This window comes from Camelina sativa, chromosome 12, assembly GCF_030686135.1.
Source record: "Camelina sativa cultivar CO46 ecotype springtype chromosome 12, ASM3068613v1".
NCBI lineage: Eukaryota > Viridiplantae > Streptophyta > Magnoliopsida > Brassicales > Brassicaceae > Camelina > Camelina sativa.
Genome location: NC_141891.1, coordinates 8,932,785 through 8,956,591, shown reverse-complemented (window position 1 = coordinate 8,956,591; position 23,807 = coordinate 8,932,785). Strand labels below are relative to the sequence as shown.

General features: G+C 35.4%; 2 protein-coding genes and 1 pseudogene across 3 annotated transcripts; all 3 read right to left on the bottom strand.

Annotated features, from left to right (window-relative positions):
• Nucleotides 1-5,691: 5,691 nt before the first annotated feature.
• Nucleotides 5,692-6,793, bottom strand: LOC104731104 (MLP-like protein 328). The gene is made up of 2 exons (XM_010450370.2): nt 6,537-6,793; nt 5,692-6,209 (listed from the first exon to the last, which is right to left on the bottom strand). Exons 1-2 carry the CDS (start codon nt 6,721-6,723, stop codon nt 5,941-5,943), a joined length of 456 nt encoding a protein of 151 aa, XP_010448672.1. The 5' UTR covers nt 6,724-6,793; the 3' UTR covers nt 5,692-5,940.
• An 8,969-nt stretch (nt 6,794-15,762) lies between these two features.
• Nucleotides 15,763-16,555, bottom strand: LOC104731103 (dirigent protein 6 pseudogene; annotated as a pseudogene). Its single transcript, XR_015574347.1, has one exon. The product of XR_015574347.1 is annotated as a dirigent protein 6 pseudogene (transcript).
• A 2,979-nt stretch (nt 16,556-19,534) lies between these two features.
• LOC104731102 (cation/H(+) antiporter 17) lies at nt 19,535-23,575 on the bottom strand. Its single transcript, XM_010450367.2, has 4 exons — nt 23,266-23,575; nt 22,787-22,984; nt 21,039-22,040; nt 19,535-20,930 (listed from the first exon to the last, which is right to left on the bottom strand). Exons 2-4 carry the CDS (start codon nt 22,976-22,978, stop codon nt 19,650-19,652), a joined length of 2,475 nt encoding a protein of 824 aa, XP_010448669.2. The 5' UTR covers nt 22,979-22,984; nt 23,266-23,575; the 3' UTR covers nt 19,535-19,649.
• Between the last annotated feature and the right edge of the window lie 232 nt (nt 23,576-23,807).

Sequence of the window (23,807 nt, the reverse complement as noted above, 5' to 3'; positions counted from 1 at the left end):
GTAAAACGGCAAAGTCCGATTTAGGATGATCTATCTGGTGTGGTGCCTATTGGGATATTATTCGATTTGTGATATCTCATAACTTACGTAATTACAGTCTTTAGTTTCCTTAAGTTTAGCTAACTAGTCTTGGTGAATAAATTTATGTATTATATATATTCTTGTAATATGTTTCCAAGTCAATACACGAGATTTCAATCATCTTCTTCCTCTAATTCTACATGGTATCAGAGCACGAAACACAATAAAAAAAAATAAAAAATAAAAAAATTTCTTTTTTCGATTATGGCTGAAAACAATACGACCGACGCGACCACGAACCAGACAACCATGGAGGTACGACACAAGATCTCTCCATACGACATGAGTGCTGCGGACAATCCCGGTGATGTGATCTCCCTTTCGTTGTTGAAAGGGACTAACTACGAAGAGTGGGCATGCAGATTGAAGACAGCCCTGTGCTCCCGAAAAAAGTTTGGATTCCTCGATGGATCTATTGTCCGACCTGACGAAGGATCTGCAGATCTTGAAGACTGGTGGACCATCCAAGCGTTGCTGGTCTCATGGATCCGGATGACCGTTGATCCATCTCTACGTTCCAACATCTCTCATCGTGATGTTGCGAATGATCTCTGGGATCACCTAAAGAAACGATTCTCTGTTACGAACGGTCCGCGTGTTCAACAACTAAAAGCGGAGCTAGCTTGCTGCAAACAAAGAGGACTTGCGATCGAAGCTTACTATGGCAAGCTAAACAGGATTTGGGACAACATGTCTAACCACTGTCCCTTGCGTGTTTGCAAATGTGGGAAATGTGAATGCAATTTGCAATCACTCCAGGAGAAAGACCGAGAAGAAGACAAGGTTCATGACTTCTTGTCAGGTCTTGATGATTCATTCACCACGGTTCGATCCAGCTTGGTGTCTCGCACACCCATTCAACCAATGGAGGAGGTGTATAACATCGTTCGACAAAAAGAGGATCTCCGGAATCATGCAAAGAAGGGTGATGATGTTCATGAAGTTGCCGCTTATGCTGCTCATCAAAAGCCTCGTTTCGCTCCGGCTGCTCGTGGCGATGATGGGGTTGGCTTGTGTAAGCATTGTCATCGTCCTGGTCATCCTTCTGATAGCTGCTTTGCGGTTATTGGATACCCAGAGTGGTGGGGTGAGTGCCCACGTAGTCAAACGGTGCAAGGACGTGGTCGTGGTTTTTCTGGCGGAGCCTCATCGGGTGGTCGTGGCCGTTCTTCGACCTATGCTAATGTGGTTCACGTCCCTAATACAACGAATGGTGAACAAGCAAACTACGTTGTCATCGATGCTGATCGTAACGGAGTAAGTGGTTTGAGCAACAGTCAGTGGCAAAACCTCATGAAGATGTTGAATGCTGGATCACATGGTGGTGCGAGTTCCAGTAACGAAAAGCTATCTGGTAAGTATTTTTCTCCATCTTGGATATTAGATACTGGCGCATCACATCACCTCACTGGTAATTATAATCTCCTTACAAATGTGAGATTCATGGAGCCGGTTTTGGTCATTCTGGCCGATGGCCGTGAGAGGGTCTCCAACCAGGAAGGAACAGTTGTTTTAGGACCAAACCTTGTTTTGCAATCTGTTTTCTTTGTTGAGGAACTGCAATCCGATCTTATCTCAGCAGGACAGCTAATGGATGAGAATTGTTGTGTTGTGCAAATGACTCCTCACTTCCTTGTTATTCAGGACCTCGTTTCGAAGATGACGATTGGAGCGGGGAAGCGTGAGTCAGGAACTTTTTGTCTCTGTCGTATGGAGCTGGTGGCGTCAGTAACAATGCAGGAGACAAAGGTTTATGATCTTTGGCACAATCGAATGGGGCATCCTTCTTCAAGAGTTGTTGGTTTACTTCCTCATGTTTCAATTCCTGTTTCTGCAATTTCCAATAAAGCGTGTGATGTCTGCTTCCGCGCCAAGCAAACAAGATCTTGTTTTCCTCTTAGTGATAATAAAACAACATCCGTTTTTGAGTTAGTTCATTGTGATCTTTGGGGACCTTATCGCACACCATCCTCTTCTGGTGCTCGATATTTTCTTACAGTTGTTGATGATTATTCTCGGAGTGTATGGATTTATCTTCAACATGACAAGACTGAAACATCCACAAATCTCAAAAGTTTGATCACTTTAGCCACTCGACAGTTTCAGAAAACAGTAAAACGAGTTCGCAGCGACAATGGGACAGTATTTATAAGCATGGCTGCTTACTTTCGGTCTCTTGGTATTATACATGAGACGTCTTGTGTCGGGACACCACAACAGAACGGTCGAGTTGAAAGAAAACACCGTCATATACTCATTGTTGCATGCGCATTACGTTTTCACTCTCATCTCCCGATTAGCTTCTGGGGCGAATGTATCCTGACCGCCGGCTATCTGATCAATCGCACTCCTAGCTTGATTTTGAATGGTTTAACTCCATACCAGAAACTACACGGTACTGCTCCTGATTATGCTCATATAAAGGTCTTTGGTAGTTTGTGTTATGCTCACACTCATAAAAGCAACAAATTTGCTCCTCGGAGTCGGAGATGTGTTTTTATCGGCTACCCATACGGTAAGAAAGCATGGGTTTATATGATCTTGACACACAAGATTTTTTTGTGTCACGCGATGTGGTGTTCTGTGAAGACGAATTTCCGTTTCTTGATCCTCCATCTCGTGTTATCGAGGAAGAAGAAGCAACTACGGTGACGAGTTCACCTTTAGCGGCCATACTTGAAGAAGATGATAATAGGCCTGTTCATAATACCAACTTATCCGGCCCAACTTCTTCAAGCCCATTACCTCCACAACCTTCTTCAAGCTTATCTTCTGAGACTCTCGATCCTTCGCCGTCGTCCCCTGTACCAACACCAGCTTCGCTCTCTACTGATTCGATGAGCTCTGCTTCTCCGACTTCTCTCTCTAGCTCTTCTATCTCTCCGTCCTCATCTGATTTGCCAGTTCTGGAAGAGGTTATACAACCGGTCAATCCACTCCGCCGTGGTGCTCGACAACGTCAACTTCCCGTGACATTAAACGACTACGTTGTTAACACGGCTCAAACACAACTGTTGGGTACTTCCAAGTCTCTATATCTGATTAACAAGTATGTCGGTTGTTCTCGTTTTTCAGTGACTCACCGAGCATATCTTGTGGCCATTACCGCGGCTGTCGAACCAAAGACATACAACCATGCAGCTAAGAGTAAAGTGTGGACAAAGGCGATGGGTACCGAAATTGACGCTCTGGAGGAAAATCATACTTGGACTATTGAGGATTTACCTCCGGGCAAGAAAGCAATTGGATCTAAATGGGTTTACAAAGTCAAGCACAATTCTGATGGTAGTGTTGAACGTTATAAGGCAAGACTGGTTGCTTTGGGTAATAAGCAAGTTGAGGGTGTGGATTATGGGGAAACGTTTGCTCATGTTGCCTGTATGCAGACTGTTCTTATGTTCCTTGAGGTTGCTGCAGGTAATAATTGGCCTGTTCATCAGATGGATGTACACAATGCCTTCTTGCACGGTGATTTGACGGAAGAGGTTTATATGAAACCACCACCGGGTTATTTTGCTGGTGAGAACAAAGTTTGTCGACTTCGTAAATCTCTTTACGGTCTAAAGCAAGCTCCACGTTGCTGGTTTGCCAAGCTCACAACAGTGCTGAAAGGGTATGGTTTCGTTCAATCTCTAGCCGATTATTCATTGTTTGGTTTTCATAAGAAGGGAATTCGCATCAACATCCTCATTTATGTTGATGATATGATCATCACAAGTAATTCGAATGAAGCTCTTGCTCTGTTTAAAGGATATTTGGCATCGTGTTTCAAGATGAAGGATCTTGGTCCTCTAAAATATTTTCTTGGCATAGAAGTCTCTCGCAGTTCCAAGAGTTTTTATCTTAGTCAACGCAAGTATGCGATGGAGATTATTATTGACACTGGACTGATGGGTTCTAAACCAGTTCCTTTTCCGCTGGAACAGAATCATCAGCTTGCCTTATCTAAGTCTCCTCTTCTTCATGATTCGGCGCCTTATCGACGGCTTATTGGTCGTTTCATTTATCTTGCTGCCACTCGACCTGATTTAGCATTCAGTGTGCATATCCTTGCTCAGTTCATGAAAGCCCCTCGTGATGATCATTGGCGTGCTGCATTACGTGTTGTTCACTATTTAAAAGGGAATCCTGGTCAAGGAATTCTATTGAAGGCACAACCAAATTTTCAATTAACTGGTTGGTGTGACTCAGATTACTCGGGCTGTAAACTCACTCGGCGATCTGTTTCTGGTTATTTTATTCAGCTTGGTACCTCTCCGATCTTGTGGAAAAATAAGAAACAGAGCACCGTCAGTCAATCTTCCGCAAAGGCTGAATACCGGTCGATGGCATACATCACCAAGGAGCTCAAGTGGCTCAAGCGAGTTCTAACCGACCTTGGTGTCTCTCATACACAACCTATCCGCCTTTATTGCGACAGTCAGTCTGCTATCCACATTGCTACAAATCCAGTCTTTCATGAACGCACTAAACACATAGAGAATGATTGCCATTTCATTCGCGATGAGATACAGTCCAACAATTTTGCCTTGTTCCATGTTAAAAGTCACTTACAGCTTGCAGACATCTTCACTAAACTGCTTGGTCAGACATGTTTTGAAGCTTTTCGGTCCAAGCTGGACATTCTCGATCTCCATGCTCCAGCTTGAGGGGGGGTATTGGGATATTATTCGATATCACAAATCGTATCCCATAACTTACGTAATTACAGTCTTTAGTTTCCTTAAGTTTAGCTAACTAGTCTTGGTGAATAAGTTTCTGTATTGTATATATCCTTGTAATATGTTTCCAAGTCAATACACGAGATTTCAATCATCTTCTTCCTCTGATTCTACAGTGCCACTTATGGTTCTCAACACAAAATGTACAATCAGGCGCATTATAACAAAAATATTTACTTGATCAAGCGAGTATGTAAGTTATACCAACTTACTTACGTACCCACTTGATCAAGTAAATATTTATACTCATCTTTATGTTTTTTTTCCCCATCGTCATGTTTAAGGATATATCTTGGAAATATAAAAATTTAAGTTTCATTTTTTGCAACAAATATAAAAAGTTAAGTGATGTTTTTCATCATTTCTTTTTGTATGAGGGTCTTTGTTTTGACGGAAATTTTTTTTTGAAACTCATGTAATTACTCTCTTTTGTTTAATCCAAGAAAACTCGACCCACAATATTACAGAAAATGGGAAAATTATCAAGTCGACAGACCTTAATTTCTAGATTAAGGGGTCTTTCCGCAATGCTTTTTTTTTATAAAGATCTTTCGGCAAATTTGTAAAAACAAAATTCTACAGCAATGATATTTCTGAGGTTTGTCTATGTACATTAGGGGGATAACTTTGCAATTTACGTGAAAATGAGATGTATAATAAGCATGTGATGATGAGTGTGTCACATAGATATTTCATAATTTAAAATTTGCTGAAATATCTTTTTTTTTTTTTTTTTTTTGGACAACGCTGAAATATCTATGTACTGTTTTTTAGCTATTCATAATTTGCCTAATTCAAAAATACTAGCAGATCGTTAACTAAATAGTCTAATACTGGTCACAAGATGTTTAATAATCTGTATAACAGTATAAATATGAAAAATTGTGAATTAAATAAACATTGAAACATGTGATAATATTATTCTTGACAATCATTATATCGAACCCGATATATGATGAGCACAACAACATATTAAAGCATCATACAGAACCCAAACGTACACATAGAAATGAAACTCCACAATACCCATTTATTATACTGAAAAAGCACCTTAATTCATAAATCGAGATGATGATGATGATGGTGGTGTTGATGATGATGATGATGATGATGGTGACTGTGACTTTGGTGGCGATGATTAAGTATTGATTACGTGGTTATCCATGTCAGCAACCAAGCTCTTGACAAATTTCATGTAGCCGCTTGGTTCTGGAGAGTCATCATTGCGCTTCTCCCATATTAAAGTGATCTTGCCGACGCAGGTATCGTCAGATTTTTGAATAAATTGGTAGATGACGTCATACACTTTGAGCTGCTCCATCACATGACCGTCCAGTCCTCTTAACGTTAACGTTTTAGTCTCGTCATCTATCTCTCTCTTCTCCTTGAACATCTCCTCCTTTCCATCTTTACACACACACATGTACGTGTTCATTAGTTAAAACTTCCCACATCCAACTTAGTCAACCATATATATAAGATAAATATGTGACTAATATGACTATGATCACAAAGAATTTTCAGCGGACTAATGTTCCATTTAGATCATCTGCATAGGTTGTTAAAGTCACGTACTACGTCATGCATAGTGAACAAAACCCTAGAGAGAGCATACATTAATTAACCACCATAATTCATATTTGGCAAATATAGACTACCAAGACCCTAGTTTCTCACACTGTGTGTAAAAAAAAGTGTTAAATAGAGAGAGAAAGTGTATAAGTAAATGTGTACCCCAAGTGTAGTTCCAACTCCTGATAGAGCCGTGGGAGTCATGTTCACCTTCGTGAACGGTGACGTTTTGGATGTGGTGGCCGATGGCGTCAGGGAAGACATGGTTCTCGGTCTTCCACCTCTTGTAGTGTTTCTCAGCCGATCCTTTCAATGGAACCTCCGTTACGTATGTTCCCGAAGTTGCCATTTCTATATCTCTCTCTCTCTCTCTCGTTTTAAAGCTTCCACTAATTGTTTTCTTATGCTTTGTTTTGGATGATACGATAACACTTGTCGTCGCCCTGGTTTATATAGTGAACGTGACGGTTAAAAACATGGTTTCTACCGTTTCTTTTAATCATTTGACAGGCATGCCAGAATCTTCTTTTCTACATATTTTAACCAACACTATTTAATGAGCACTTATGGGTCGTATTTTTAGTTGATAGAGTTTCGACCACGTTATTGATGTGGGTAGTTGGCACATCATCCTCTAGAAATATAATAATGCCCATACACATCTTAATCGCGAGAACAATTATATCTCTGTGTATATACTGCATACATAAAACTACAAAATAAAATGTTATTTATATATTATATGCATAGTAAGCTGATACTTAAAAATAAAGTGTTTAGAAACTCCTAATAAATTTATTTTGAAAAATATTTGGATTAACTTATAGGGAGGAACACTCTTATTCACCCTTTTTAATTAATTAATCAAATAGAACAAGATGTCATGTAATACTATATTTAAAAATAAATCAAAACTAAAATTATAAAAACAAAACAAATCAAGGAAACAAAAAATCTTGATTTTTTATTAAATGATTTTAAATATCGGTTTGAATTTATATAAGAGGATTATGATTATATTTTTTAATTAAACGAAATTATATGTCGGTCTGAGTTTACAAATAAAGATTTAGGATTTAGTTTTTACAATTAATCGAGATTATATGTCGGTTTAAGTTTATAAAGAAGGATTTGAGTTTACAATTAAACGAAATAATATGTTAATTTGGATTTATAAATAAGAATTAGAGTTTAGATTTTAAATATTAAATAAGTCTATATGTCAGTTTGTGTTTACAAAAGAGAAATATGATTTAAATTTTATAATTAAACGAGATTATTTGTCGGTTTGGGTTAACTAAATTAATATTTTCTAATAACTTTCATTTTAATATATTTATTAATTTAATTTATAATTTTTATTTAAATATAATATAATATGGTGCATTTTCATTGGTTAAAACAAAAGGAATGAACAATTATATTCACTTCTAAAAGTGAATCCAAGTATTGCTAATTTCTTTTTTTTATTCTTTTAAAACTCGACTATATCTTGAAAGTGCGGCAAACATATAAATCGATAAAACTATATGTATTATGTTCATAGAAACAATTTTCTTCACTTGAAATTATTTCCAATTTTAGTTAACTTCTTCAATCAACTTCTTTTCTTGACTCTAAATTAGCAACGAGATCGCCATAATTTATGCAATTTATATAGATCAGAGAAGAAGAGAGCCTCCGTTTATGGCTACCACCACCGTTGTGTGTGGCGATGTTGAAGGTTGCAATGTCGAGAGAAGAACCCTGAACACAAAGAAATTTTTTTTTTTTTTATAGAAGTGTTGAATCAAAAGAATATTGTGCAATATTTGTTGAGCAAGAATTTACAAGATTTTATGAGAGATTTTACAAGATTAGGAAAAACAAATCAGTAAAATTTTAAAAAACTTTCTAAACAATCAGTAAGAATCTTCAACTTTATACTTTCCATGATTTTACTTAAAGTCATTAAAACTATCTTAAAATCTCAAACCAATACCTCCCCCTAATTATTCTTAAATTATATTTAAACCATGACTTAATTGACCTTTATTTAATCATGCAAATATAAAGTGATTAGCCTTAACGTTGTTGATTAGTATTTTATTATTTTTAACTAATGCAAATATATAGTGATTGGCCTTTATGTCGTTGATTAGTACTTTTAACTAATTTCAAGGTCGAGCGGGTGAGACCAAAGTTTAATATGTACAAGAGGCATATATGTTCAATTATGGAGCTGGAGACACCTAACATTTCACGAAGGTATGTTTATTATTGTATCTTATAATAGATTTTTGGCTTTCGCCTGCACTCGACATGTTGAAAGTCAAAACAATGTGCCCTCCATGTTCCTCCAATATATTGTTTACATTGTTTAACCGTTTATAATAAAACTAGATTAAGATCCGTGATATAGCACGGATTGAAATTCATTTTATTTATATTCTAACTTTTATATAAAATATAATTTATATGATTAGTTTTTAAAGTTTTTTTTGATAAAACATTAAGCAATAAAATCATATACTAAATATGATGGCTTGAAAAAAGACATCTATTTTGTAATTTTTATATTGTTAATGATTCTAGATAAGTATTCGTGTTATAACACTCGTTAAATTTTATTTTATACAAAATTTTGTATATTTTATATTTTAAAATAAAATTTTAATATATTATATTAGTTTATGTATATGAAGTTATTTCAATAATGTATATTCTACATCATGACTTGAATGTCATTATCTGACATAATTTTATAAATTTGGTTTTTAAAAAGCAAGTTTTTATATTATGAGTAATTTAATAAATTGTTATACTTTTTGTTTTAATATACTTGGCTTTTTGAAATTCTTTCATATTATAGTGTCATATTATTAACATTGCTATAACAAATCATTTTAGAGTGTTTATAGTTTCTAACTTTTATATCAAGTTTCAATATTTTTATAATATTTCAAAATAAATTATTTTATATTATATAAAATTATAAAATTCAACAAAAAATATGAAATTAAATTTAAATATTCAAATTTTGACCCATTACTCAGTAAAAATTTTAATTCAATATATATTATTTTTAAAAAATAATATTACTAAAGCTTGAATATTTTATAGATTGAACAATTTATATTTTTTTTTTTAAATTCAACTTATGGTATATCCGGAAATAAAAATATTTTTTAGTTATAATAAATAATATAATAATTTATTTTTTTCACAAATAGACTCATATATAAAAATGAGAGGTGAAGTATAATGATAATTAACAAATTAATATGTTAAGTTAGATATCAAAAGATTTTAATGTGGATGAATAATTTAATAAAGGAAATTACACTACAAGAAAACAATCGATTTGCGATGGAAGAATCCATCGCACATCCCTCGTAAATCGTCAATCGCAAGGGATTTGCGAGATACTACGATTCCTCGCAAATCGCGTCTCGCAAATTCCAAACGTCGCAAGTGCCTCGCAAATTTTGCGAGGAAAATTTTCCCTCGCAAATGTCTCGCAATATGCGAGGACACCTTTCCTCGCAAATCACTAGCAATTTGCGACAAACCTCTTTACTCGCAAAGCTGAAGCAATTTGCGAGAAACTGAATCCATCGCAAATACGTTGCAATCTGGATTAATTGTAATAAAATTAATTTAGAATTTGGATTAGAATCGAAATTTTAATTTGAATTGGCAATTGGTATTAGAATTAAAATTCCTATTAAATCCAAACTGAAATAGAATTTTAATTGTCTTAACAAAAAATTCAAACTAGGATGAAATTTAAATTGTCTTAAAAAAATATTTACATTACAAAACACAAGGTTTTAAAAAGTTTGAGAGAGAGAGTCGGTTCTGGTTCCGGTTGCGCTACCAGTGTTGGTAGTGTTGCCCTCTCCTCCGGCTTCTGGGTTGGTCCTTGTCGTGTTTCCAAACTTAGAAGCAAATTCCGGATCCTTTTCAGCGAGATACTCGAAGTATGCATCATAGCTATGCATCCTCTCTGAACTTGTTTGGATTTGATCCGCCTGAGTTTGGATTTGATTCGCCTGAGTTTGGATTTGAGTCGCCTGAGTTTGAATTTGAGTGGCCTGAGTTTGAATACAGTCCTCAGCGGCAGCTAGCTTCTGAGCCAATATTACCGGATCATTAGCCGGAGACATAGGCGATGGACCGCTACTGGCAGAGGATGCTTCAAACTGCAATGAACCAACCCCATAAATCCTGTTTTTCTTCTTTGGAGCAACCTACAAACAAAACAACAACACACCAATGAACTTCAAAGAAAGACGAAGACAAAACTCAAACAAAAACAAAGACAGTCAAAATATATAAAACAGACAACTTACCGATGTGTAAATTTTGTTTTTGACATGAATGGGCACCCCACCAGAAGCAGTGCTCTCTCCATTATCCCATGTGCAATTCTCAGATTCCAACTCCTGAATCTTGGACGACACCTCGTTGAACAGAGACTCAGACTTTCCATCCGTGAAAGACCCATCAGGCTTTCGATGAGTGTCTTCTAGGATGCGTACAAGATCAGGAGTTAACTCACCAGTTAGCTCACACTGAAACAGAGAAACAGACAGATGATTAGTGTATTGATTGTCCATAAAGTCAATGCTAGTTCAAAAAGAAGAAGGCCTAAACACTTACATGTTTTCGAGCTCGAGCTTTAAAAGAGGTTTGGCCTGAGCGATGCTTATGTATGCCGGTGCCATCAGGATCATGATATCGAGCATTCTGGCTGTTGGTACTCTTGACTACTGATTTGGGGTCAAGCCAATATTTAACAAGACCAACCCATACTTGAGGATCAATCCACCGTGGCTTTGCCTCATCACCTTTCAGTTTCCACTTTAACTTCCACCTAGACACTTGATCACACATCCTGTCCTTAAGTTTGGTTTCAAACTCCTTCCTAACCCTATCGTTTATGGAACGGTCCCAATTATATATTTGCTTCCAAAAAACAAAAAAGTAAATTAGTATATGTTTAAACTTGACATATAAAACATTTTGTAAATTAGCAAAATAGATTTGACTTACCGCAAAAGATTCATACCAACGGTCTACCACGTTAGTCGGCGTCTGTGTCCAATTGGCATGAGGCTCTTTGAAATCTCTTTCAAAGATGCTTCGTACAGTAGCGGCAACAGAGGGATCTTGGTCAAACCTCCAAACAAAATACAAAATGAAAGGAGTGAATTATTTACCAGACAGATTTCAGATTTCAACATGAAATTAAAAACTTTAAAGTTTTGCTTACCAGACAGTTCCTGGAGGTCGACGTGGATCAAGCTTCGTTAAACCTGCACGCCCAGGACTATCGAGCAACTCTTCCAGTGTAAGATTGTTGAGACGTGTAGAAGCTCCTGTAGACGACAAACGAGCGGATGGAGTCACCTCCGGATGATCCCCAGAGCCAAGATTCACATTAGAGGGTGAAGGTGAAGGAGAAGGAGTATGATAAGACGGTGTCACCGGTAGTGGTTGCGAGGTTGAACGGCGAGAGTTAGAACCGGTGGGAGTCCGTGTACGGTTAGAACCGGTGGGAGTAGGTACACCTTGATCAGACAGGAACCTTGTGTAATCGTTGCCATTAAACATCTATAAGAAAATCAAAATCAATTTAATCAGATCTAAGAGAAATAAGAAATTAGGATTAATTTATGAAATTAGGGTTAATAGAATTAGGGTTAATAGAATTAGGGTTAATAGATGAAATTAGGGTTAATAGAAGAAATTAGGGTTAATAGAAGAAATTAGGGTTTACCTTGACGGAGAAGACGAAGGGTTTGCCGGTTCAACAGAGAAGACGAAGAAGAGCGGCTACGGTTTTCCGGAGAAGACGAAGAAGAGCGGCTAGAGTTTGCCGGAGAAGACGAAGAAGAGCGGCTACGGTTTGCCGGAGAAGACGAAGAAGAAAGGAGATTAGGGTTAATTGAGAGGATGAAGAAGAGAGATTAGGGTTTAGGTGAATGAGTTTGAGCTTCGCTCAAACCAGAGCTCGGTGGTATATATAAACATTTTGAGCACTCGTAAAGCCCTCGCAGTAATTGCGACGGAGTAACTAGGAACCGACAAACTGACCAATCAAAATTCACCAAACATTGCGAGGGATTAGCGATGGATCCGTCGCAAATCCCTCGCACCTTTATAATCAATCGAAATTAATTTTATACCAAGACCATCCTCATTAAAATGTAATTAATCAAAAGCTAAAGAAATACCAAAATCCAATATTATTAATCAAAAGCTAAAGAAATACAAAAATCCAAGAAATCAAAATCTAATATTATTAGTTTTCTAAGTCCAACATTATTATATACAAATAGTTTGTTATGTGTAGATAAATCTCTAAAGTTTTGGAAATTAATCTCCAAAGTTACTTGTCTCTGGATGCAATGTTGGTTAGTAATGATCTTCTTTAATTTGCATGTAAAAGATCAAATTGCAAGGGAACCGTGAGGCTTTAGCGAGGGATTACCTAGGGTCCCTCGCACATCCCTTACAATTTGCGAGGGATCTGCGAGGCTACACTCACAGATCCCTCGCAAATCTCTCGCAAGTGTATATATCCTTTTGCATCAACTTTATTTTCTTAATAATACAATCTCTATTAATTTCATATTTTTCCTATGTTTTGGAAAGTTCATTTTTCATATAGTTGGTGATTACTGGACTATGGACTCTACATTGCAATTGTTGATCAAAACACCTTTAACACTTATATATGTTCATAATGAAAGTAAATCACATATTGATTTACATATATATATATATATATATCTTTATGTGTTTTCTTTACACATGTTGATTCATCTCAAATGTTTTTTTGTCTCTTGATGTTTAATGGGAACTTCACTTCAGAATTAAACCTAAGCTCAAACCCTAAACCCTAAACCCTAAACCCTAAATCCATAATGACCTCACAAATCCCTCGCTTATTCCTCGCAAATTTGCTACGGATTATATTACTCGCTAATTCGTCGCAAGTCTGCGATATATTTGCGAGGAATGGCTTCTTCCACGCAAATATATCGCAAGTCCCTCACAAATTTGCGAGAAACGTGCGACGGACACTTCCCTCACAAATTTGCGAGGGATTTGCGAAGGTCCTCGTCTTCGTAGCAAATGTCCCGCAAATTCATCGCAAATTTGCGAGGGCGTTTGTCCGTCGCAGATTTCCGTCGCAAATAACGTGTTTTCTTGTAGTGTTAATATGGTAAGTTAGATGATATCAAATGATTTTTTAGAATATTTTCTTTAAGATTTTCGGAAATAAATTAAAGTTGCATCCACTATTAAACTTGTAACCAATTAATCTATCAATTAATTTATAATTTATTTGTAACCAACTTATTAATATTATATCGTCTACAAAATAATGTTGTGTACTTCCATTTTATTATAAAGGGGATATTAGATTAAAACCCACGTATATATACGCATGTTTATAATTTTTTTTTTGGCAAATCGCATGTTTATAATTTAAATTTCCTAATCCGTAAGAAAAATATATAAAATTAAATCAGATATTATGTTAAAAATAGAAATTCGTTATTTTCACTTATTTCTTTATTTATTTATTAGTTTTAATTAAATATTCTCATTCCTTCTCAAATGTTTAAGTGTTTTAATCTTGTGTAAATAAGATTATATAAATTAAAAACTATAATATCGAATATATAATACAACAATTTTTAGTAATAGATGGTTTTTACATTATAATATGTCGTCTGATTTACATGTTAATTTATACATGTCTTTTTCTTACAAATTTAGTAAGTTTTACTATAGTCGTGTGTAAATAATATGTTAAACTTCTATCACACCAACTATAAATTTAAACATACATTTTGAAAAAAATTTAAATATGGTTTTAAATTCACTTATAACTAAAAATATATTAAAAATTTTGTAAAAATAAGCTGAAATATAGTTTGAAAAATAAGTCTGTGGTGATTAATGAAAAAAATATTAGTTTAACATAGTACCAATATCATTTATAAAATATTAGTTTAACATAGTACCAATATCTGTCGAAATATCATTTATAAATTATTAGTTTCGTAGTACCAATCAGTCTTGAAATTTAATAATTTTATATAGAAATGAAAAAAATGTGACATCCATATTCTATTGTATGGTCATGCATTAAATAATTCGGATTGATTTGAAATGGTTGGCCTAACTGTACATTATGATTTATAAACTTTACCTGTCTCTGTCTGCCAAACTAAAAACAAATTTTCGCGAGACCCTAAAATCAAATCAAAATGGGGAATTTATTGGTAATACTTTATCGCTGCTCTTGCTGTCTTTTTTTTTTGTCCTTTCAAAACTTTTATCAAACTTAATTGGACACTAGATGATCCGCTCATGAATCCTGCTCTAGTTGTCTCAATCTGTGGAAACTATGTATGTAGTACGTTTCGAGAAAATTAGAAAATTATTATTTAGATATGTCACTGGGATCTGAAAAGTAACAATTTGAGTTTAAAATATGCTATTTAGTAATATAGTTTGATATTGTTTTCCTTTAACTTTTGTATAGTGGTATGGCCATTCACAAAATTGCATCTAAAATGAATCCAGTGGGACTAAATATGAGCTCTTGTGAACAATCGAATCATAATATCGCAAAAAACAAAGAATAAACGGGGGAACTTTTGCCAAGGTAGAACAGAGGAGAAGGAGGACTTAGCATCGACTCAATATGGTTTATCATATTTTAAGAGGAATCTCTTGATGGTTATATGGTAGGGTTTGGAATAGAGAGACTCAGAGACATTAGTAACACAAATGGTTTGATGATTTTCATCATTAATTAAGGACAAACTTTGACATCGTATAGTATGTGGAAAAACTAATCAATGTTTCATTTGATTGTTAAGCTTTCAGTTATCTTGAAGAAAACCATACCATTTTGTTTCAAGCAGAGATACATTCATGGGCCCATACTATTCTACTTGGTCCGGCTTGGATCGGCCCGATACCAATGGGCTAGAGAATATGTGGCGCACTTTAGGATCTAAAATCTATTAAACTGTGGCGCAGTTAAGGACATCTTCATTGGAGGGATTTAGGGAGGACTCTTATGATAAATGAGATCAAAATTAAATCAAAATTGAATTAGAAAATAAGAGGCAACTCGTATTTAGTAGACTTAAGATGCAATTCTTATTCTTATTTCATAAACAGTACATTATATATTGATTAAAAATTCTAAACAGTACATAAGAGTCTCAAATTTAAAACTCACCATTGGACTTGCCCTTAGATTCATTTTTGGAAATAATTATTTTAGTTATTCAAAAATAGATATAAAATGGACAGGAGTACGAATAACTATTTCATGCGGGTTGAGCCCCTTTTTCATTTTAATAAAACTATCGGGAAAAAAAAAAGATTTTCATTATGTTTTTTTGACTTCTTGCAATTGACAACATTAACCATAAATCAAAATAAACACACAAAAAAAGGACAAATAAAACACGTACTTAGTAGTAGTAACACATTATCTCTGTGTTAGCACACAAATTTCAAAAAAAAAAAAAAAAGCACATATAATTAGTTAGCTAGTAACATTCGTAGAGTTTAATATCCATCTTAACTCGGAAATACTTAGCACCTTGAAATATATCTGTCACGAAGGTAGCGATCCCACGAGCCATGAAGAAGTCACCGGTCCCTCCAACGACGGATAGATCTCTTGTCGGCTCCATCATCAAATCCGCACCCATAATGTTCAATGTCCCTTTGTGTTGCGTTGAGTTAAACACCAACGTGTAACAAAACCACGCATTGAAGTCCATCTTCATGTCATAGAAATAGAATCCTTGTGCACGAGCTACGGGTTCCGAAAGATAGTTCTTGTCCATTGTTATGGGGTCGTCGAATATCACAAACTTACCGAACTTGAAGTTTCCTAGTCCCGGAGGGCTCACGATGGCGGCGGAGGTTGCGTTTGCTACATTGTCGCCATCGTAGAGGATGTCATGGAAGTAGAAGGAGAAGTGTTTGCATGGTTTTTTCTGATCGAGTGTTTTTCGTGATCCGAAGACAGTATCGGAGAATAGTAAAACCAATAAGAAGAATAAGAAGAGGGATTTGAAGAGTTGTTTCTCTATTAGAGATGCCATAGTTAGCTAGAGACTGGTGCGTACTGAGTTGTGTAAAAATGATGAGAGCTTACACCCATTTATATAGAAGTATTTGAGGGACACACAGCTAACTGGGTCGGTTATGTTTGGTCAAGTTAAATTTAATTAAAAGAAATTAGAGTGGAAAATAAGGTTTTAAGATCATTTTGAGGGACAAAAGAGGGGTTGGTGATAACTAAGCTACAACTTAATTCACTTTCTTGATAGAAATAATTTTTTTTTGTTGACAGAAAGAAAAAGAGTGCATAGATTTAATGATTTTATGTGTACTATAAAAACGTTTGGTGAGTCCAACCTAAAAGCATAAAGTCGAAGGCTAGCTAATATAACACAAAACAAATTTCAACGAAAAAGAAAGTTTTAGGCGAAAATGGAAAAAACAAATCAATAATTAGAAAACTCTTTAGGAAATATTGCCTTAAAATAACGAACGCCCATCACTCATGTGCCGATGTCTGGTGCATATGGTTAAAACTTAAAACTAGGTAACGTGTAAAATAAATCATGTTCCAGCTTGGCTTCTAAGATTGCTAATAATTAACCCTTTTCTTCGTTAAAAGACATTTGATAATATTCCGAAAACATTTCTAGGTTACTGATAAATAAATTTAATGATACAATTAATTAAGATCGACACATTTTTATTTATTACAACACTAGCAAATATACAAAAAAAAAAAAAAAAATGAATAGATACTACACGAATGTAGATTAGATATGTTTATCTTCGTGTAGATTTTTCATATCATGAAGTCATAAATTAAATTAGATCAAGACAATATATATTTAGATAATACAGAATTTGAATATAAATCTATAAGAAAACTATTAACTTGGAAGGTAATATAAATTTTTAATTTAGAAAAAAATCATAAAGAAAAATATCCCTTATATATTAAAAGAGAAACATTCTCACACAAAATACTGACGTGTCGCACTCACAGAGCTCCAAACACTATTTCCTTTATTTATCATTAGTTTTTTATAATATTTACATTACTTTTCCAAAAATATAATTAACTTAATTATATCCTTTAATTACATTTTCATAACATCTTTAAAATGAGTTTTAATAACTCTTTGTTCATATAATATGATAATATAAGATTGATATTATAATAATTTTTACGGGTTAAATTTTAATTATTATACAATATATATATATACTACACAATCGAATTTTAGATTCCAATTACCGATAAATATTATAGATTTTGTAAATAAAAATTACAATAAAAATATTTAATAATTATTTAATAGTTACCTAGTTAAAATACGTTAAAATTGTTGTGATACGTTTAGTTTTGCAAAGTAACCAAAACTTGAAACTTCAAAACTACGGTAGATCGTAAGGATGACAGGTTCATGATTCATGAAGATGTTTTATATAAACTTAACAACTTAGTATTATTAAGAGTATTTTATGTATATATATATAAATGTTATAATTATACAAGGGCATGCGCAATTGCTCATGTAGAACAATTATTCCCTCTATCGCTTTACTTTACGTATAAGACTAACATATATATAAAAAAATTCTTTGAGAACTTTATAGTCAATTAATTCAATTAAGAATTCTTATTTGTTCTCATATTCATTTTAAAATAGTATTAGTCAATAATATCTGTCACTAACTCCTTCCTAACACATGAGTAAAAGCACAAACGTTAAAAAGTCAAACAAGATGATTTAATCCTAAGCAAAAGAAGAGTTCAAATGGGTTTAGTTGCCTAACTCCTCATTTGTCCCTTACTAACTTCAAAGTAGCTAGCCATGTTGAAACTAGATAGCTTCTAAACCAAGTAGGTTTAACAACTGAGACAACAACATAAGAAAGTCAGACCATGATTTTTTTTTAAAACTGCTTTGAGACCATGAATCCATGAAATCTGAACTAAAAGCTTTGTACCAAGCCTTTTGAAATGGAGAAGTTAAACAGAGTTGAATATCAAACTATAGCGCCATGTCAAGAATTCGGCCGTAGTCTTGGTTTTACTCAATGTCGTGCTACGTTTCTAAAGATAAGTATGATTTTTTTTTCCTGAAAATAAGATAATTATAATTTAATTTTTATGATGTCAATAAAAATATTTCATAAAAAGTTATTAGGAAGAAAGCCTCTTTCCTTAGTACGTAATTTTTAACCACTGCGACTAGTTTTTACTCTGATGTATTTACCATTCGTTACAATATAATAAGCAAATAAGCACGTACGTGGTTTTACAATGATACATGATGGATCAAAGAAGGCAAGAGCTATGGTGCAGCATGATGTACAATTTCTCTACAACACACCTTCAAATTCTAGGATAAACGAATACATATGCCGTGCGACATACCTGATATTTAATCAGTGGTTTGGCCCATCATCGTATATTTACAACATATCCGAGAGATTCGGTTACACAATTCCTAGCTAGGAAAAAAAAGGATCATTTCGTCATAAGAAATCTTAAAGCCATTATGCTATTCCCAAATTCATCATGAAACATCATAGATTTCTAAACTAAACAATCAGTGTGGGGCCTAGCACACACAACTTAGTATGATGAATAACAAACAAATTCAATGTCGACATCAAAGGTGATGAATTCAAAGACCGTTTTGTTTTCTCGTTTAAATGTCGACATAAAAGGTGATGAAACACATAAAATCATCACAACGCATATTTGCTTACGCAAACAAATTGAAGTCAGCATGAGGTTTATAAAAATAAAAATAAAAATAAAAAAGGTCCCCCAAAAATAGTCCGTCAACGGCAAAATATTCCGATAAGGTCGTCAATTAAATTCCATGAAATTTTGGTGATTTTTTTGACCAAAAAAAAATTTATCATCAAACTGCCACCTGAACAGATGACCAAATATAAAACTTCCACCTGAATTTAATTCATAATGTTTTAATTACAAACATTTTAATTAATAATGGACTTAATAATTATGATTCCCTCTTGTCTCGTTAGTTATGAATTAAAATTTCAAAACCAAATGAAACGAAGACTTTGCCATACAAAGATAATATATTTGTGGTATTTAAAATATGCATCACATGTTATTAATATATACAAGCCAATCTTTTGACCTTTCGAGTCTTGGAATCCCAAAGAGAAAAATCACTAAGGACTCTCGGAATCTTCAACCAACGACTTTTCAGTCGTGACGTCCTTGGTAACTCCAACTACCGGAAGAACACGGCTTGCTGTGTACTGTTGCACCACTAACACTGACGCCGTCGTCGAAACATTTTCGCTTGCCGTTAACAAATTCCCGATCGGTCCAAGCTCCGGCGTATCGCTTCTTTCCACGTGCAACCCCGACGCCACCGAACCTTCCGGTGACTTCCCCACCAAGAAAAGATTGCTTTTAGAACACTCTTTGATAACCTCGAAAACTTCCTTGTAACATTTCACGATTTTCTCTTCGTAAACGATTAGAGATTCGGAATCTGAATTAGAAAGAGTACTTTCTTGTTCTTTAATCATTGCCTTCAGCTCGGTTATAGCTTCTATATCAATCAACTTGGTATCCCCGGAACATGATGCATGATCTTCGAGTATCTCAAGCTTCACATTTTCCGGTTTAAATTCCTCGCTAGGAATAAACCGAATAACGGTTAAGCTTATCCCGGGATGTTCCGCCATACGCATCGCAAACGCTAACGCCTCCCGATCATCATTCCCTCCAAAAAACAAAACCGTTATAACCAACGAGAAATCACTAGAAGCGACACGAGTCGTACCACCAAGCCCACGATCAACCAATATCGCAACAGAACATGGAGCTTCTTCCATAACCTTCTTGTTAATCCAACGGTAATCGTTCCGAGTCGTCTCCCATGTTCTGTCCAGCCTAACGTGCTTATGAAACGGAAGAATCACCATAGCCGTGCTTTTGCGTTCCGCGCTTTGACATATATCCTCATGTATAGTCGCCATCGCTGAGATTGCCGTCATGGGACGCACAGAGACACGGCTAAGTCTCCGGAAAGCCTCAAATGCGACCACGACCATGTCGGAAGAACTATTGTTACCAGTTTTGTCTTTGTTCCAGAATGGAAGTCCATTTTTCCTGACCTTGTGTGCCATTAGTACAGCGGATGATCTCTCGGAAAGCTCCATAAGATGCATCGCATAGACCGATAGAGTTTCTTTGCGGTTTGAACCTCGGGATGCTTCTATGAGGTTGACGATCGTTGGGATGTTCATTATGCTCTGGAAACAGAACATGAGACGGAGTGGTTTATTGGATTTCTTCGTCTCCTCAATTGTTCGGTTTTGGTAATCACCTTTGGCTAAGGCTTTACCCGGTTTGTACACGGCTAGAACTAGAGGAGTCGTCATGAACGTGGTGAATATGGCCATTAGAACCATTATAGCGAAAACCTGATCGTTCAAAACCTGCGAAAACACATGGAATCAAGTTAACATACAAATTTTTTTGTAAAATCTGATTTTAATAATTATAAAAAAAAAACTGTTTCTTTTATTTGAAATCTATGAACTTACCCCTCTGTCTTTACCGATGTTGAGGACGATGAGCTCAACAAGGCCTTTCGTGTTCATCAAGAAACCGAGTGCTAAAGACTCGTCAAGCGGAACTTTGCAGTAAAGGGAAACTAGAACTGTACCGACGATTTTACCGAAACAAGCATTGAAAATAACCAAAACCAAGAGTCCCCAAGACTGAGCTCCTTGAATCGTCGCCACATCCGTTTTCAAACCACTCGAGACGAAGTAGAGCGGCAAGAAAATACCCGACACGAGATCCTCAACTTTCTCAACTAGAGCATTCGCGAAATTACCTTCTTTAGGAAAAATAACCCCGATCACAAACGCACCAAACAGCGCGTGGATCCCAATCAAGTCCGTGACAAAGCTAGCAGCAAGAACAATACCTAACGTGCAACACACGTAGAGTTCATTAACTGGCTCTCCCTCAGGACAACGTTTAGCAATCAACTTAATCCCTGGTTGCACGACAAAGATACAAAACAAGACGAAACCGCAACCCGAGAGAAACACCCATAGAGATGTGAGAGGAGAACCCCCGTCGCCCGAGATAGCCACGGCGAGAGCAAGGAGAATCCAAGCTACAACATCATTGACCGCAGCAGCCGACAAAGCAATCTTTCCGACATCAGTGGTCAGAAGCTTGATCTCAGCGAGAATTCGTGCCAAAACGGGAAATGCGGTGATGGAGAGAGCAACCCCCATGAAGACGAGAAAAGGAGCTTTACTGACTCCATCAGCTATGGTACTTCGGAGAACAAACGAAGTTCCAATACCAAGGATAAAAGGAAGAGTGATTCCGGCTAAAGCGATCGAGAGAGCTCTCTTTCCTGTTCGCTTGAGGGATTTAGGGTCGAGCTCGAGACCAACGAGGAAGAGGAAGAAGATGAGTCCTAAGTTTGCAAGTGTGTCTAAAACCGTTAGACTCCTTGGTGGGAAAACCGTGGTGAGAAACTTTGAGCTTTTCCCAAGAGCTGATGGTCCAAGTAATATTCCACCCTAATCACAACAAAAACATAAACTCAAACTTAATGACATTATAATTCCGAATAAAACAATGTAATAATCAATGATATATTCCACCCTAAAACCACAACATCGAAGGTAAAAGTTTATACAGTACTCCATTATAATTCCAAAAATAATGATGATGTGTTTTATTTTAATAGTGTATTATTTGCCTAGTCATATAATAAGGGAAGTAATTAAACATCCATCATCTATGACTAATCAACATCGTCATATTATTTTATCAGAAAAATAGAATCGTCATATGAGTATTTATTCCAAATGTTGGAATTGATCACTGCTTACAAGCCACAAGATTCATAGGAACGTGGAAGCATAAACAGATAATATAAGATTTTTGCTTAAAAAAAAGTTAAGAGATATTATAAGATATTAATATGTGTGTGTAACTGCAAGATACTCTTAAAAGCTTAACGTGTTAGCGAATTTTGTGGAAGAAAACGAATATTCTGATGAAAGTTCCTACGATAGCTATGTCATAAATAAGTCCGACGACTTATTCACAACCGTATAATTGGAGTTAGCAGCCTTAGAATTTTAATGTAAATTTCCAAAAATTCCGTCACCTTATCTAATTATTTGATCAAACTGGTAACAATATCTTTTTGACTTCTAAATAGACCCCAAAATGGATATAAATATATAATAAACTAATTTGACCCAAAAAAATATATATTTATATATAAAGAAATAATTCAAGAGATAAAGAAACGTACGACAATCTCGGCGATGACACGTGGCTGCCGGAGAGGACGGAGGAGAAAAGCAAGAAGACGAGTAAGAAGAAGAACGATACAGATCTGGAGTATGAGAAGAGGCAACGCGTGCTCCAGAGGATTCTCGCCTTGGAATACTCCATTAGAGGTTGCTTTCATTGGTCCTGGACATGTTGTACCATTTGTTCCCATGATGACCTACAATTTCGAATTGTTATTACCAATTAGTCACTTTGCATGTTTTTGCATTTTCCGGGAAGAAATGCACATTAGTAGCGATTTGGGAATTGACTTCTCAGCATAATCATAGGATTTAAAAACAAAAAAAGAGTTAAATTATGGGTAGTCAATAGAAGAAACGTAACAAATAAGTCGATAACAATGATTGACTGTGTTATTTATCTCATGGAATTTTAAAAAGATGAGGATTGAGTTAGTATATAAGAGTTTTGGATAGGTAGAGAAGAAGCGATACTTACGGATAAGTAAATATCTGAAAACGTAGATTTTTATCGGACGGGAGAAGATTCTATCCGTTTCTACTTGGTTGAACAAAGATCTTCGCGAAGGGACTATACGAACTTTGTGATTGGTGTTTGGTGAAATTTGGAACTTTTTCTCCTTATAAACAGAGGACTTGAGGTCAAGTGTGGATAATGGATATGGATGCAGTATTTACTAGGGTCTTTATATAGCCTGCAAGTCTCTTGCAATACCCATAATGCCCCTATTTGCGCGGGAGTTACTTCCTTTTTTGTTTTTTTTTTTGTTTTTTTTTTGTTTTTCTGTATATGTACGTATGTAAAAATAAAAGATAGAAATACATTATCTTTGAGGCTAGGTTGGCAAACTAGCAAATTAATTTCTTTAAGTAATTTGGTGACTAATGATTCTGAATTTGGACGGTTTTTGGCGACTAGTCATCTATATGTACAGTACTAGTGTACTAGTTTTCAGTATGGGGTCATGTGCGAGCAGTACATTTGTTTTGCATTGCATTCTATTGTAATTGACATTATAG

What these genes read in the sequence shown, in the direction of transcription:
- LOC104731104 (XM_010450370.2), bottom strand. Translation starts at nt 6,723, where the DNA reads ATGGCAACTTCGGGAACATACGTAACGGAGGTTCCATTGAAAGGATCG. An exon ending in GAGTTGGAACTACACTTGGG is followed by an intron (nt 6,210 to 6,536) that starts GTACACATTTAC and finishes GTGTGTGTAAAG; the next exon opens with ATGGAAAGGAGGAGATGTTC.
- LOC104731102 (XM_010450367.2), bottom strand. Translation starts at nt 22,978, where the DNA reads ATGGGAACAAATGGTACAACATGTCCAGGACCAATGAAAGCAACCTCT. An exon ending in GTGTCATCGCCGAGATTGTC is followed by an intron (nt 22,041 to 22,786) that starts GTACGTTTCTTT and finishes TGTTGTGATTAG; the next exon opens with GGTGGAATATTACTTGGACC. An exon ending in ACATCGGTAAAGACAGAGGG is followed by an intron (nt 20,931 to 21,038) that starts GTAAGTTCATAG and finishes GTGTTTTCGCAG; the next exon opens with GTTTTGAACGATCAGGTTTT.